This window comes from Sinocyclocheilus rhinocerous, unplaced genomic scaffold (assembly GCF_001515625.1).
Source record: "Sinocyclocheilus rhinocerous isolate Xijiao unplaced genomic scaffold, SAMN03320098_v1.1 scaffold1214, whole genome shotgun sequence".
Lineage (NCBI taxonomy): Eukaryota > Metazoa > Chordata > Actinopteri > Cypriniformes > Cyprinidae > Sinocyclocheilus > Sinocyclocheilus rhinocerous.
Genome location: NW_015627891.1, coordinates 1,239,336 through 1,256,056, shown reverse-complemented (window position 1 = coordinate 1,256,056; position 16,721 = coordinate 1,239,336). Strand labels below are relative to the sequence as shown.

At 35.2% G+C, this 16,721-nt stretch overlaps 1 protein-coding gene across 1 annotated transcript in view; it reads left to right on the top strand.

The window, feature by feature from the left end:
* Window positions 1-16,721, top strand: part of LOC107736841 (probable lysosomal cobalamin transporter) — an 84,424-nt gene that overhangs the window by 4,635 nt on the left and 63,068 nt on the right. The window contains exon 3 of the mRNA XM_016548199.1: window positions 3,319-3,382. Within this exon, the coding sequence (XP_016403685.1) occupies window positions 3,319-3,382 (64 nt within the window). The remainder of the gene's footprint in view (window positions 1-3,318; window positions 3,383-16,721) is intronic.

Here is a 16,721-nt window from a genome sequence, read left to right as displayed (position 1 = left end):
CGTATGGCCATGATAAGCGCTGAATGAATGACAGGCTTTCTGTTGTAACATCGCGCAAGGTAAATAAGGGTGACATCTAGTGGAGAAGACTAATGATAAGATTCACGTTAATCAGATCTTGTTTTAAATGTGTGCTGAAATAAATACCGGAAAAGATCGATTCGCGGCTTTTGAGAATCGATATCGAATCGACGTCATTTAAAAAAACGATTAATCGAAAAATAAATTTTTTTGCCCAGCCCTAGTGTGAAACATAAATCAAGATAGCCTAGGATTCTATTTACCTAGAGTATAGAATTACCCAGGGTTATGGGTACTATTTCAAGTTTTAAAAGCAATTTATAGCAGTTCAGAAATATCAAATTTTTAGGGTTATTACTGGTGTTTGCTAAGGTGAACTATTGCTTACATATGGGGTTAGAATTGTTGCATATTTCCAGATTAGATAATTAAATAGATCTTGAGCCACATATAAAGGTAAAGAGATTCAGAAATATTAAACAAATTCACAAAAATGAGATCCACTAATATAAACAGGAGTTTCACAAAAATGAATTAAATTAACAAATAAATAATTTACAAATAAAAAGTATCCTCAAATATTTTGTCACAACCGTAACTTTCCATGGCAACTTTGCCTAAATTCATTTTTGTGAAACTCCTGTATATATTTGTGTATTTCATTCTTTATTTGTGAATTTGTTTAACATGGGTGAATCTCTTTACATTTCTTTGCGGCTCACAATCTATTTATCTGGAAATAAGCAAAAATTCGGACCCCATACCCGAGCTATATAGGCTCAAGAATATGCCAGAAATGTGAAGTTTTACTGTCGACTTGTATAAGACTCGTTTGCCCTTGTTATAGAGTGCAGAAAAGTATTTATTATAACTGTTCTAGGAAGATTACAGCAGATTCCGATGAAATACGCTCACCCAAATGGGTGGGAAAATGTCGCTTGATAATCTTTCTGAAGCTCGCTGTGATTCACGTCGCATAATAAATCAGGCAGACAGGTGCTTTTTGTTGTAGGAAGTTGAGATGGAAGGAGCCATCAAGTCTTGGATAAACACGTAAGATTATGGCAGCGATCTCCTTGGCTCCGGCCTTCCGGTGTGTGACGATCAAATGTATCTCTTCCTCCAGTCGAGTAAGCTGGCTTAATGGGCAGAGGAATCTTCCCGACTAAACATCTTCTTAATGCAGCCTGTGCACGTAGGACTCTGTAGGTTTATTTCTGTTTCTCTGCCCTAAAGAGATTACAGCAATGATTGACAGGCCTGGGTTTGGCTAATGAGGATGCAGTCTCAAATGCTGAAAACTTGTAGCAGTGCTAGAGTTTTCTTGATAAATTGTTGTTAAATCAGGCTTGTTTTATTCTACAGATATTTGTTATTCTGAGGGTCTTCTTTGGAAACCCACAAAGCTGATCTGCTTAAACCAGGAGACAGATTTGTGGCACCTACAGAGGCCTCAAGAAGTATTTGGACACTTAAAAAAATATCAGTTTTGTTGACTGTGTTGACTAATTTTTTAGTAAGATCCTGTCCTCCACCCCCCCACCCCTTTAAATAGCCAGTATGCTTCAATAAAGAAAGCATACTGGTCTTAGCATTTATTTTAAAGGCTTTATTGTAAATAAATCGTTTTTTGTTTTAAGGAAATTGATTTATTTCTTCCGCAAGGATGCATTAAGTTGGTCAAAAGTGACAATAAAGATATTTATAATGTTACAAAAGATTTTTATTTGAGAAAAATGCTGTTCTTTTGAACTTTCTATTCATCAAAAAATCCTGAAAAAAAATTTATCACGATTTCCACAAAAGTAGCATGATTGTCTTCAACATTGATAATTATAAGAAATGTTTCATGAGCAGCAAATCAGCATATTAGAATGATTTCTGAAGGATTATGTGACACTGAAGACTGGAGTAATGATGCTGAAAATTCAGCTTTGCATTCACAGGAATAAATTATATTTTAAAATATACTGAAATGGAAAGTGGTTATTTTGTATCATAATAATATTTCACAAAATTACTGTTTTTACTGTATTTTTATCAAATAAATGCAGCCTTGGTATGTATAATAGACTTCTTTCAAAAACATTTAAAAATCGTACGTAAATAAACACATACACTACCTTACATTATGTTTATTTATTTATTTAGTTAGTTTAGATATTAACAGAAGTACCATGATGAGCAAATATAATAATTACATTTTCAGAGTGCCTATGATTATGGACAACTTGGAATATCAGGGAAGTTTAAAATTGTTAATTACATGCTTGGAAAACTGGAAAATTAATCAAATCTTAAAAAATGTCAGCTATTAAAGCTAGAAATTTGTCTTTGTGAGTGTGATCTTTATGAAATGATTCTCCAATAATCACAAGTAATTGGCAACATCATTGAAATTCATAGGTCAACATATATTTGTGATATTTGTGAAATATCTCATTATGTCTCGACCTGGTTAGATTCATAAAGGCTGACAGCAAGTATCCAACAATGGAATTATGTTTTTCTAGTGCTGGTGTAGCAATTATGGGTTTGCTCTTTTGGCATGATGAAACGGTGAGTTATGAATGTGGGATGGAGTTCATCGAGACAGAGGAGTCAGGGAGAAAGGAAGAGAGAGAGTGATTTACTGCGGCAAAGCAGACAGCAATTCTCTCTGGCATTTAGATCTACTCCGAGAACCTGTGAGTCATCAAAGTGTCAGGTCACGTTTTTGATGGAATTTCTGACACATTGGGAATAAAAAATACACTACACCTGGAGAGCCACTTCTCTGTATCACCACTGTCCCATGGCACCATTTGAAGTCCTGTCATAAAAATCATGTTTTACCTCACTGTATAGAACAGTATATTTGTTGGTCATGTTTTTATCCTTTGAGATACAAATCCTGCATATTATATTATACTGCATTGTTTGTGTATCTTATAGGACAGTCAGTTTAACATATTAGTGTAGTATTATTAATTTACAATATACAATTAATCATGCCACCTGATATTCATAAAACACCTGTTTAATGATATGGCAATAAACAATTTATTGATAAAAAAAAAGTGAGTTTTTATGTCTGCCACAGTAATATATTTTAAATGATATAAAATTATAAAATGAGCAATTTAATATATTTGACAATTTATATGTGCTAAATGAATCAGACGTAATGTAATTAATTTGATTAAAAATATTTTTAATCAATTGACAGCCCTGTAATCTAAAGATGTATAATAATGTGATTGCATGTATGCCAGTGTATGGCATATTTTTCAGACATTGTTTTTTTTGTAAATCCAGGAATGGGCGGCAAGCAATGAGACCAGGCAGCAGATCGAAGACACAGTTTTGTACGGCTACTACAGTAAGTACTAAATGACACTATTTTGGTGCAGTAAATTACATGTTCTTACTTTGCATTTTAGAAAATGTACCATTCATATTCCTTCATCATCTGCCCTTACTGTTTGAGTTTCATTGTGGGAGCCGGCACAGTCCAGTCTGCCGCTCATCGTTAGTGTCCATTCACTCGGGTTATAAATTATGGCACGCACACGATGTGACATCGGCCTACAAAAGCTGGCAGTTAAGTCGCTAGATGGTTTTATTTGTGGAACCGTCTTGGTCCAATTAAGCTAAAGTGAGTGCAGTTTTCAGCTGAATAAATCTCTTGTCTGCGTGTGTAAAAAAACGCATTAGTCAGTGACCTTTTCCTTGAACAAGGTCGGAAGGACTCATGAACATGGTTGAACTCAGCTTTTTGGAACTGCATCCTCTCTTCATGACTTCATAGCGTTAAATATGTCTCAGTGACATGCATGCATGGTTTAATTGAGTCCTCCATTGCTTTCACTTTAAATTATATCTTTTAGGAATGCTGGGAGCTAGGACAAAGTAACATAAAATTGAGTTATGACACAGTTGCTTGATTATCATTAGAGTTTGCAAACAGATGCTGTGCGGAACAGGCTGTCAGTAGTAGAGCGGCACGGCGTCTGTTGAGCAGCGCCAAATGTGCTAGAGACAAGCTGTCAGCCAATACAAACCAGCCAATCAAAACCCCTCACTTCCATAGTCAGAAAAGCATCAGAAGATTAACAGTGACACTGCAGGTAGACACACGTCGCAAATCCCCTGTCCAGCTGTCGGCCTGTGTTCTCCAAGAACAAAACGAAGTCTGATTTTATGCTCAAAATTGATTCGATGAAGTCTATAAGATATACTTTGACAACAAAAGTTTTGTTTTCAGGAGAACTTTGGAGTGATTTGTGCCAGAACATGATGCAGGGAAAATATGCTGTTTTGTTGATAACGTAAAGCATTTGCAATGTGTTTACTGCAAGATTTTAAAGTGAAACAGAATATTCAGTGTGAAACATCCATTGGGATTTGATTGCCTTATGAAAGTACAAATTATTAATGGTATAAAAAAGTATATTATGAATGGTACTTGTTAAGGCTTAAGGCTCATGCTTATAAGTTGAACAAAGCCCTAACCGTAAGTATTAAAGATTGATGTTTGACTCGGCCTGCATATTTGTGCTAAAAACATTTCAAATTATTTGGCTTGATGAGTAGTGGTGTGATTTTACTTCTCTAGGTGTTTTTTCTCTCTCTCTCTCTGTTCAGATGATAAAATCTTCTAAACTTGTATTGAAAGAAGAACCTTAGGTTCCAGAATGTCTTGAGACTTGAAGGTTTGATGCTTTGGACTTGGACCGATAAGCAATCAGAACCACCCAATCAATGTGTAATGAATACTTTCGTAACTGCATAGTAACTTCCTTTTTTCATAAAATTCTATAATCTAGTTGTTTAAAGGGATGGTTCTGTTATTTTTTTTACGCACATTTGTGCTGTTCCAAACCTGTATGACTTTTTCTTATGCGGAACACAAAAAAGATATTTTGTAAAAAAAAAAATTTTTGATACCACCAACTTTTATTTTAAGTACAAAACATTTTAAAACATTCTTCAAAATATGTTGTTTTGTGGTCCTCCGAAGAAAGAAAGTCACTTTACTTCTAATATAATCTGTTTCATCCACACGGCCTTGGTTATGTCAGCAAAACAGAAAAGTGAGATGCAGAGAAAGTTTGCGTTTTTAAGAAAGTCATTAAGACTATAAAAACAACTGTTTTTGTTCCTTTCAGAATAATGTAGTGATTAATTGTGCACAATTAGACCAGGGACAATCATTAAAACTGGATCCTTGGGCTGAAAACGTTTTCCTTTAGTGGTTTAAAATGATCTGGTCACAGAGATGCTGGAAACATAACCATGTCTCTTGTGCAAAAAATTTTTTCTTTCTGCTTTTTACTGTATTATTTTCACTACAAAGCATTGATTATAAAATGTAGGCCTATAGTTTATGAAGATGAATTAAATAATTCATGTAAAACAAAGCAATTGCCTGCTGGTGGTACACTGTGGGTTAAGAACTTTTGTTTTTTAAACCGATAAAACAGATGTGATTCTACTGGTAGACAGTGAGATTATGAATTCCAGAATGAAAGTTGATAAACTGTGCTTTATTAAGACAAATTCCACAGAACACCGGTTCAGACTGTATTTTTAAACCCACGACTTCCACATCTTGTGTTGTTTAACACTATTCTTATGATGTTCTCCTCATGCTTTGTTTCTTGTGTTCTTCTTTTTTTGCTGTGGCATCCACAAAACGTCTGATTGCTTTATTTCTGGGTTTTCTGGAAGATCGGGGGTTGTACCATGCTGACTCTGCTCAAAGAGACACCAGAATGCTGCATTTGTACTTCTAAAAGAAAATGAAATTTGAAAAGAAACGTCGTCCTGGTGTGTTGTGTGGTCCTCTGTTCAGGCATCATGCATGGAGGTGGGATGGAGTGATGAAAAAGCGAGATACGGGGGACTTTGAGTTTCTTAAGAAGATTGAGGATGGGGAGAGACGGCCGTCTGATGACGTGTGTGATTATGACTAACACAGCCTCAGCTGCAGAACGATCTGTTCACTTGGTTATAGGGTGCAAATAGGCTTTGAAGACCTGTGTGTGGAAGGGGTTTGAGTAGATGAGAATGCTGTAGAGTTATAGGTGCTGGATATGAGTCATTCAATAAACAGGTGTTAGAACAGTGACTTCTAAAGTAAGTTTCTTTAAGATGTGTTCTTTAATACTTTTATCTAGAACATCTAAAAAAATATATTTAAGTTCTTCTAAATTGCTTTGTCCCATCTTAAGATGGGAATGAAAAAGACATCAATATGAAAAGACATCAATATGCTGAAAAAATTATGAATATGTAATTCTTGATGAATTCTATCAGCTTATTGCACATTTTGAATGTCATCTCTTGAACATGGCTCATGTGAAAACTGATGATGTCATTTCCGCTTAATGATCCTATTTAAAATTACAGTTCAGTATTTATATATTTTCAGGTAAATATGCGGTGTGATGGAGGAAGCCAGCATTCACTGGCAGATAAATAATCTAGTATTAAAAATAATAGTTGAAGTAATTTTTCTTTAATAATAATTGTATTTTCTTTATATCTGTATGTGTGTGTGTATATATTATATATATATATATAAAGAAAACTACTATATATTAATATTATAGAAATGTGTGTGTGTGTGTGTGTGTGTGTATAATATATATATATATATTATACACACACTAATATATATATATATATATATATATATATATATATATTTTAAAAATACAACAAAACATATTAAATATAATTAAGAATATATAAAAATAAAAATAAATATATTAAACAGTATTAAAGAATCATTTATCACCCTTGAACATGAATAGGGAAAATCATTTACATATTTGATAATTTTTTAGCATATGCTCCTTAAAAAAAAAAAAAAGTCTGAAATTAATTTTGAATTCATATATTTAAGGCTTGTATAGTACACAATAGCCAGTTTTGCACTTTGTTAAATGTGGACACAAATGGTATTTCTTGCATGGAATGACTCGTGTGCAGTTTTCAGTTTCCCTCTTTTTATTTTCTACATGCTACAGTCATCGACAGCACTGGGGTTTATTCAACAGAGATTTACTGTTTGCTTTTGTATTCCTGATGACAAATGTTTGTCTTTCTTTCCGTTTGCTCTCGAGCTCATCCCGTTGTCCTCGTGGGGATGGACACAGAGAAGAACAAATGTCTCATCCAGAGAAACGCAAGCCAAGCAGGAGGAGGAATAAGAATAAATTTGAATCTTTTGCAAAAGTGTGGTGTCAACACCTCTCAAGAGCTCATCTGAGGAAAGTGCCTTTGTTCTCGGAAAAAGATGCCACACGCTGCTTTTCCACCATCCGCCATTAACACTCAACCATCTGAGCATTGGGTATTTGCATTAAAATCACCTGCTGCAGTGAAATCTAACGGTAATTAAGAGATTGTCCTCAATCAATAGCTGCATCATGCAAGCTGCTCCCGCAGTCTCTGCTCACAGGTCATTATACTGCGATTAAGGTATGTAGATTGTTTTCTCCACCGACATAACTGCAGTGCCTTCAAACGGAATCATCCTGCTGCTTTTTTTTCTTCCTCTTGGTGGCATTTTCGTTCTGCTGCAGTTCTTGAATTAGTCGCATTGATTGTGGGCCCCCCTTCCCATCTCCGCATCGTGCAGAAGAGATTTCCCAGCAGCCTGTAGGTGGAGATCAAGCTCCATCTATCACAGCAAAGCCGAATCCAATACATTTGAGGAGACTGGCAGGTCAAAGCCTCAAAGGCTTCTTTACAAAGCAGAATCTGAGATCCCTGTCCGCCCATGTCTGTGCAAACAGAATAATTACAGCCCTAACTTTATCTCGCCGCAGTGTGTGGCGATCTCCACAAACTTGTCCTGAAGGAGGAAGAGATTGCTTTCTTCTGAAGCAGTTGAGCTCTACAGACTTGGTTGTAATTATTTTATTGTGGTGTGTTTCCTTTGTAAAACATGCTAATCACGCTTGATGTCAGGTGCACACAAATTCAGCAATTGTTAGAGGCGTCATTCGTATCCCAACATGAATCCCTCTTAACATCCACTGACATGCTTAACAGCCCCTTCAAGAGCTTTTTGCTTGTTACAGCCGCTCAGTTTTAATCAAACTCTCCAGTGCTGTCATGTGTTAAGCAGAAAATGGGTTTGTGCTTTGTGTAAGAGAACACTTTACATTGTAATCATGTGACAGCTTTCAAACTCTGAAACATCTTGGTTCAGCAAATCTGACAATTAACTTCATAAATCCTAGAAAAAGTCCACATTTCCATGTATGTTTGCAGACAGCCATAAATATTCTTTTATGAAGCATAATCTTTTTAGAGTCTCTTTTGACATTTTAGTTATGTTATAATTATATAGTAAATGTTTTATAAAATCATAATAATAATAATTACAGCAATAATACATATTTATATAAATTATATATTTTATTTATTTTTATATTTATGTATAAACCTGCTATAGATAGATAGATAGATAGATATTGTAATTATATAATAATAATAATAATACATATTTATATTTATATACACCACCTGCTCTGGTGTAAATTTCACACTTTATCTTTTTTTGCACGATTAAAAAAGAACACTGCACAGTTATTAGTAAATGAGACCCAGTGTGAGCATAGATGTGTTTTTTGGCTTGCTCTCTGTTCTTCGTGCATGTTTCAGCATGATCGCTAATGGAAAGTGCAAGTCGCTGGTGGCGCCCAACAGCAGCAAACACTGACAGATTGTGCATTTATTGAAGTGGGCAGCTGTGCATGGCGCAAGGTCCTTGAACCTGCTGAGATGAGAGCTCAGGCCAAAGCGTACACAGGAAAGATTCAAATGTCGCCCTGCTCTGCCTGCCATTAATGCTCGGCCCAATTTCTGAGAGGAGCATCATGGTGCCTGTGCCTCGTGGCTGGGATTTTGATGATCGGGAGTGGGATGGTAAACCCAGATGGATTGCAGCTGAAGCCCCCATCCAAGACATCCCTGGAGATTAACCTCTTAGGTTAAGTAATTAAAGGGAAAATATATATTTCTTCAGATGGCCTGGGGCCAAGTCCTTGGGCAGCATTTCTATTTAATGTAGTATTCTTTAGAGTGGACAGCCTCTACCTTGAGGTTTGGCTGCACAGTACAAGGTTAAATGGAAAAGCATCCCTAAAAGTCCCTGAATACATCCGGTATCTTGAGCTTAAAGGCTTCCTATCATCCAGCCAGGAGTGTGTTAGCAATCCACGAGTTTGTTTGAAATGTCAAGACTGTTTAAAAGCTGAAAGCTTTCCTGAATTTTAACTTGAAGATTTTTGAACTTTCATACAAGGATACCAGAAATGCTTTTGAGTCTGAAAGATAATCAGATCCAACTGTTGAGGAGTCACTGAGGTGTCCACCTCTGCACATTTAAATCTACATCTCTGGAAAATTAGACTAGGCGTTTGCTTTTTTGCTCGCTCTCCATCACATCTTTTCATGTCCTCTCGAATAAGTAAAAGCCAAAGTCAGTTAGGTGTGTCCTTGTGCAGAGCTTCTGGACTTAAAATGAATATAAAAGATAAAAGTGAGGTAATTTCCTGAACTGTGGATGTGCCTCACATCAGGAGGACAGCAAATCATACGCCATCACAGAATTATCTTTGCAGCCAGAGATACAGCTCTCGTGTCTATCTATCTATCTATCTATCTATCTGTCTGCTGTCTGTCTGTCTGTCTGTCTGTCTATTGTTTTATCTATCATATTGTTATATCTGTTTTTAAATCTATCATTATAGCGGTCTATTGTTATATGTGTCTGTCTGTCTGTCTGTCTATTGTTATATCTGTTGTTATGTCTATGAATTTCTTTGAATTTCAATTGGTTGTAATTCTACTTCTCTACATTCAACTTTAAATTGCAATTCAGCATCCTGTCTGCTGCTTAGGTTCAAATTCCTTGAATTGAATTGTAATTGAAAAGGCTTCTTCAGATCAGTTCTGAATGGTGCAGAACCCTTGTGAATGTAACCGTATTTAGCACTTTAAAATAGGACCGACAATCATATTCTGCTGCTTTGTGACTGTATCCTGAATATTTTCAATGTTCATGTAATACTGATGTATAAATCCTCTTGAATTGCAACACATGGTTTTTTGTTTTGTTTTTTTATTTTATATTTTTCGCCATTCACTCTTTAAAGGCAATATTCGGCAAATGCTCCATAATGTGGCCTTTGAATGCATATTTAAAGGCATGGGTTGTGCAGGGAATAAACTGTGAAATCAATTCAGGAAATATTGTGGAGTGCCAGTCTTCAGGGTCCGTCTGTAACATGTTGCATGAAGATGATCTTGCCTCCCTTTTGTGCTATTTTCACATTAATTCACTATTTGTGGCTTGTATTACGCCACCACTTCAAGAAATTGATGCCATTTTCCCTTCTGTAAAGATGGCAGAGGAATCCCATCGAGTCTATGTACACCGCTAAGGGTACAGTGCTTTCTTTTCATCAGACGTCAACCATTCTCTTCTGCAATGTACAGAGATACATTTCAAATGCCTACATTTCTTTCTTTTAATTTTTTTCTTTCCTCACTTTCAATCACTTAAATTGCAAATAGAAAAAAAAATATTATTATATTATTATAAATATTATTATATTATTATAAAAATATATTATTTTGAAATGTGGTCACAAATGGATTCAGTTGGATTATTTTGATCCTAAACTCAAACTTATCCATGTCGGAAGCAGATTTGTATCCATATATATGGACATTTTTTTAATGAAAATAATCTTATATTATTTATTTTTATTTTTATTTAGTTAGTTTATTTTTTTTGACCTGACAATCCCCCCTTTTAAATATTTGTATTATACATATTATATGAATTTCTTTGAATTTAACTTAATTCTACTTTCTTGAATTTAATTGAGCAATTATACTTTCTTTCTGCTAAAATAATATAAAATCAATTCAAATTCAGGAAATCAATTGGAGATTGAAAGATAATCACAATTCAGTTCTGAATAGTGCACAACAATGTTTTATACTACTTGCGAGATCTGATACCATGTCTTTCTGTGAGTCCATGTCATTTGTTAAAGCTATTATTATGCTACTTGAAGGTCACATCTCTGCTCGAATGAAGAAGCAGAACGTTGTTTTGCATTCTGTTTGCATTGGTTTGCTAGTAATATGTGCTCTGTCACAGTCTCTTTCTATGAAGATCACTGAACACCAGTCCCTCCAGATGCAGCACTGTATTACCGTCAGTATTCTTGCAGTGCTCCTGTCAGAGAATGTTTGGCCCCGAGAGGTCAGTGCTTCTAACAGCCCAATACAATTGAAAATTATTGCCTGTGCTGATTTGTAATCCGACAGGCCCCACGTAGGCCAAGAGTCTTCGCAGACTGCTAATTATCAATCTGGTGACACTCAGTTCCCGGTTCTCCACTGAATAAGTAGACTCCTCCTTCACATAAACCACCTGTGACATCTGGGCACTTTTGGAGTTTAAGTGCGTATCTCCAAATGGATAGAGGACATTTTTGAACAAACCTGCTTGACCTCGTTTAGTGTTTAGTGTTTGGCCACCTGCCCAGATAAAATACTTTTTGGGATGAGAATCCATTGCTTTCACCTGTCATAAAGCTAACAACTAACAAAAGAATATTCTGGGTTAACTACAACTCAGATTATTTTGATTTGCCTTACAGGTTCTAATAAGAAAGGATATACAGTAATGCACTTACAATGGGACAAGTGATAACATTTCTTATATTATTAGTGTTGAAAACAGTTGTGCTTCTTTATTTTTTGTGCATTTTTGTAGTGTACATTTATTAATGGTACATGTTTCCATTAATGCAAATGTTTTCTATTGTTTTTCTAAATTGATGGTTGAATCTAAATAGATTTATTTAATACAGCTTACTGTTGTATATTACCAGTATATTCTTTTATATTTGCCAAATATGGATGGAGAAATTGAAGACTTTTAAATCCAGAGTTTAAAAAAGGATTACAATTAGGGCTGCACAATAAATATCGCACGATATTTAATGCGCATCTCCTCAGTAAAGCTTACAGAACCGGCTTTACTGACGAGATGCGCATTAAATATTGTGCGATATTTATCGTGCAGCCCTAATTACAATAGACTCAAATGAAAAAAACCCGAAAATCCAAGCTTCACACTTAAAGGTTATATTGTCTCACTGTAGACTGTATAGAGAGGTGAGCTTAAACCAGGGATTGAGCACTGTGTTTTTTCTATGACATTAATGTCCCGTTGCCATCTGCCCTATGGTGTGTGGGTCAATGTGCTGCTGACAGTTTTACAGGAAATGAAAAGGTAAAACATGCCGTCACATGTGCCCCATGTTACAGAGATACTGAAATTTCTTTGTATCTTCCGAGTCCTTTGTCAATTTTTTTCCCCCTAGGCCTTTCCTGACATCTCATTTTCACATCATTGTAATGTTTTTGTACATTCTGGGGTATGTAGAGTTTGGAGGATGATGCCCTTGCGACAGACTTCTTCCTGTTGTGGGACAGCAAAAAAACAAGAGTGTATCAGACCTTACCTTGAGTGTCCTGTCCGAGTTGACGTGACTCTTTGTGGTTTGTGTGCCATTTCAAGTGATGATTCCTCTACATTTGTCTGTGAGGCCTGTAAAACTCTTGCTTTACCCCTTTCTCATATTTCCCCTGTTGATGGATTGCATTAAGCATTGCAAACATGTTTTGTACTACATTACCTGAAATATTATGTTTAAATATGCAAATGAGGAATGACCTAATTAAATATGCACAGGTTTGAATACATTTCCAGAAATCTGAACATTGGATAAGGCCACATTCAAAATTCTTGTTTCATTTTGTTGACATATAAGAATCAATGGTGTTTATGGATGGGGTTTCTTTTTATCACTCCATAAGTAAGAAAATACTGTCAACTATTTTTTTTTATTGTAAAAAAAAACAAACATTTAAAAAAAAAATAAAAATATGTATTTATAAAATGTTGTATACAATCAGGTAAGTGGGGTATGAACAAATCCCTCTGGAAAAAAGACTTAAGAATATAGATGGAAATGCACTGTAAAGTGTAGGTGCTACTGAAGTGGAGATTTCTGGCTCAGTGCAGGAGAAAAAGCTCATTTTAAGAAAACATTATTTAATTGAAATCTACAGACCCAAATAGATAAAGTGGAATAAAATAATATTATATATATTAATATATTTGGATATTTTCTTTCCACTAATCTAAAACAAACACATTATAAGCCAAATAGCCCAAAATCTCAAAATTGACCAGTGCATGGGAAAGTTTTTTTTTTTTTTTTGCCTGTAGTATCCTTAACTGGTAGTATTAAAGCAGAGAGCTATTGTCTTTAATGTGATATAATTTATGTACAGAGAATCTAGGAATGGGCAACATAGCAGCAAAGTGGTTGACATTGACAGTGATTGAGTGATAGTTTTGGAGAATTATGGTTTTTAAGTGACTTATGAGTGACGAGGCAAACCAATTGCTGAATACAATGTCTAGAACCATTTAAATTAGACAGATTCCCAGATTTATTGCCATTTTGCTAATGAGATTTAAACCAGAAGCCCTATTAAAATATCTCTGTCTTCATATTGACATATTCACAAGAAGCGAGACAAAGTGAGAGTGTGAAACTAGCCTGCTGCTGGGTGCGTATTATAGCAAAGAAATAAAAAACAACCAGGGATTAAATAAAAAAGCACCTTAAAGGAATAATTCACCCAAAAATAAAAAGGCGCTCTTCTTTTACATCGCTTACCGAAATCGGATCAAAATAAGTTGGAAGGTATGGAAATGAGCGGATTAAACATGTTCTTCCTAACTTTTCTTTTTTTTTTTTGTTCAACAGAAGAAAGAAAATCAAATGGGTTTGGAAAGACATGAGAGTGACTAAACAGTGACATAATTTGGGTGAACTGTTCCTTCAAGATTATTATGATATTCATAGTGTTGCTATTGGCAACACAATCACAAACAAATAAGCTTTAATTTAGCAAAGGTACATTGTCAGTGGCTATTGAGTTGATTACAGCCGATTAAAGTTGTAAAGGAGAGAACAAATTAAATTAACCAAGTCTCCCCGGCAGACACACTTGCAGATTTAGTTTTCAAATAACACTTATGTTAGTTTAGCTTGAAGGGATGCATAACTCAGAACCATCTTAAAATAATAACCATCAAAATAACCAGATGAGTCTGAAGACTTGAGTGTGTTTTTACGAGTCTGAACTGGGTGTCTCGCAGTGGATTCATCGACCCTTTCGTCTCCACACCTGAGGGGGAATCGCTGCAGCACTATAAAAGCAGCCAGAACTTAGTGGAGGACCGAGGTTGGCCGTTTAATTATTTAGCTCCCTCTTCTCTTTGTCAGGGGGATTAATATGCTAAACTTTTCTCCCCAGTCAGGTGCTTTCCCATTATATCTGGTTAGATTGAAATGGATGATCTGCAGTAATGCAGTGCGGTCTATTCCCTCACCATGTTAATATTCATGTTGTTATGATTAATATTACCCACTGGTTGGGTGCCATGAACTCAGACTAGAGACAGAGAGCAGTCCTGTAATATGTGCCACTAGCATTGGATGGTTCTGCTTCAGTGCCTGTAGGCAAACAGTCCATTGTTTTTAGCCGAAATGATGACCTGTTGAAATGAATGCATTGCTGCTTTGTCTTAAGTCCATGTTATCCATATTTGATGTGCAATAATGACTTTATTTAAAAGCAAATGGAGATGAATTGTGCCGCTATAGATGCACCAAAAAATTGAAGTCAGTCATTTTTGTCAATGTCAAATCAACGTTTTGTTGCTTTTATGTATTCACCTGTTGAAATGAATGCATTGCTGCTTTGTCTTAAGTCCATGTTATCCATATTTGATGTGCAATAATGACTTTATTTAAAAGCAAATGGAGATGAATTGTGCCGCTATAGATGCACCAAAAAATTGAAGTCAGTCATTTCAAATCAACGTTTTGTTGCTTTTATGTATTGAATTTAGGCATTACAACATAATACAGTACATTATGAAATATAGATAACTAATAATTTTGAGAATAATTGTTAATTTAAAAGTTAATAGTTAATGTAAGAGTCCCTTTAGATGATAAGATATGAGATTAATGTGAGATAAATATGAATTTTTAATAGATAAAATAAATACGATTTTAAAAAGAAATTGATACTTTTAATTCTAAGATGCATTATATTGATCAGAAGTGACAGTAAATGTTCTAGTTTTAGCTATCGTTCTTTCGTTCCATCAGTATATCATCCTTTCGCTCTATCTATCATTCTATCTATTGTTCTTTTGTTCTGTCATTCTTAGTTTTTTTGGTCTTTTAATCTGTCTGATCTAATATCCATCTTACTGATATTGTGTCTGTCGTTCTGTTGTTCTTTCGTTCTTTTGTTCTATCTGTCATTCTGTCTGTCGTTCTGCCTCTCAATCTATCGTTGTATCATTTTAACATAATAATGTTAATGTTCTAGTGTTAATTCTAGTGTTAATATTCTATTGATTGTTCTGTTGCTCTATCTATATATCCTGTCTGTCTATCTATCATTCTATCTGTCATTATGTCTGTTATTCTATTATTTGTTTTAATGATGTTTTATCAACAAGGTTTGGGAGGAGCACGATCAGATAATCAATCAATTCGGCACAGGTGGCGCATGTTTAGTTAATCATCTTAACTAGCACAATACATATACAGCCAACTTACCTCTGCCCCACTACAGTTTTCTAGCATCTCTCCTCCTCACTCCTAAACTATTCTCATCCCATACTAGGGATGGGGGAGTTCTCTGGGTTCGGGCTATATTCCGAGCTCGGAACCCTCCCTCAGGACAGCACGCCAAATATGCGTATTATTTGCTCAATTCAATTATATGTGAGTGTGAACTCGTGAATTTAGTATTATATCGTTCTGCCATTCCATCCATCCATTCATCCATATTGTAATTACTTATTATTACTATTATTTATCTTTTTTAAAGTTTTTTTTTAGTTTGTCAAAAGCTAAAAAAAAGTGGTAAAGAACCAATATACAGACATTTTATTTATTTATGCTGTTACATTTATGCATTTTGTTGCAATCTGAATGGCTGAAACTAATAACTGATTAAAGGCACAATATGTAATTTTTTGCCACTAGAGGGCGCATATTCAAAAGAAACAAAGGCGTACTTAGATGACACCGTGACTGAGTGTGGAATCATGGGAGTTGTCGTCTTCATCCCCACAGCCGAAGCAATCCGACGGAACTCGGGCAGAAATCATGTTCATGGATGAGCTAATGTATTAAAGATTTATTAAAGCAGCACTATGTAACTTTTTCTGTGTTCAAAATTTGCAAAATGTATATAATGAGCGAGTACATCATGAATTCATCTTCGAAACCGCGTTTTTGTCTTATTCCGAATCACTACAGTACACTTATAATAAGTACTTATATTTGGACTATTGTAGCCTGGTCGGGTCGTCACCACTGCGGAGTAAAACATACCTGCGTGAATCGCCATAGACATAAACTTAGAGAAGTAGCTCCGGTTGGAATGTTCTTCCGCGGGATGTGTGCAGTTCTGTTTATTAACCGCTAGAGCGCCAAAAGGTACATAGTGCTGCTTTAATTAAAGAATCCTGAAAAAAAGTATCACAGGTTCCAAAAAAATATTAAGCAGCA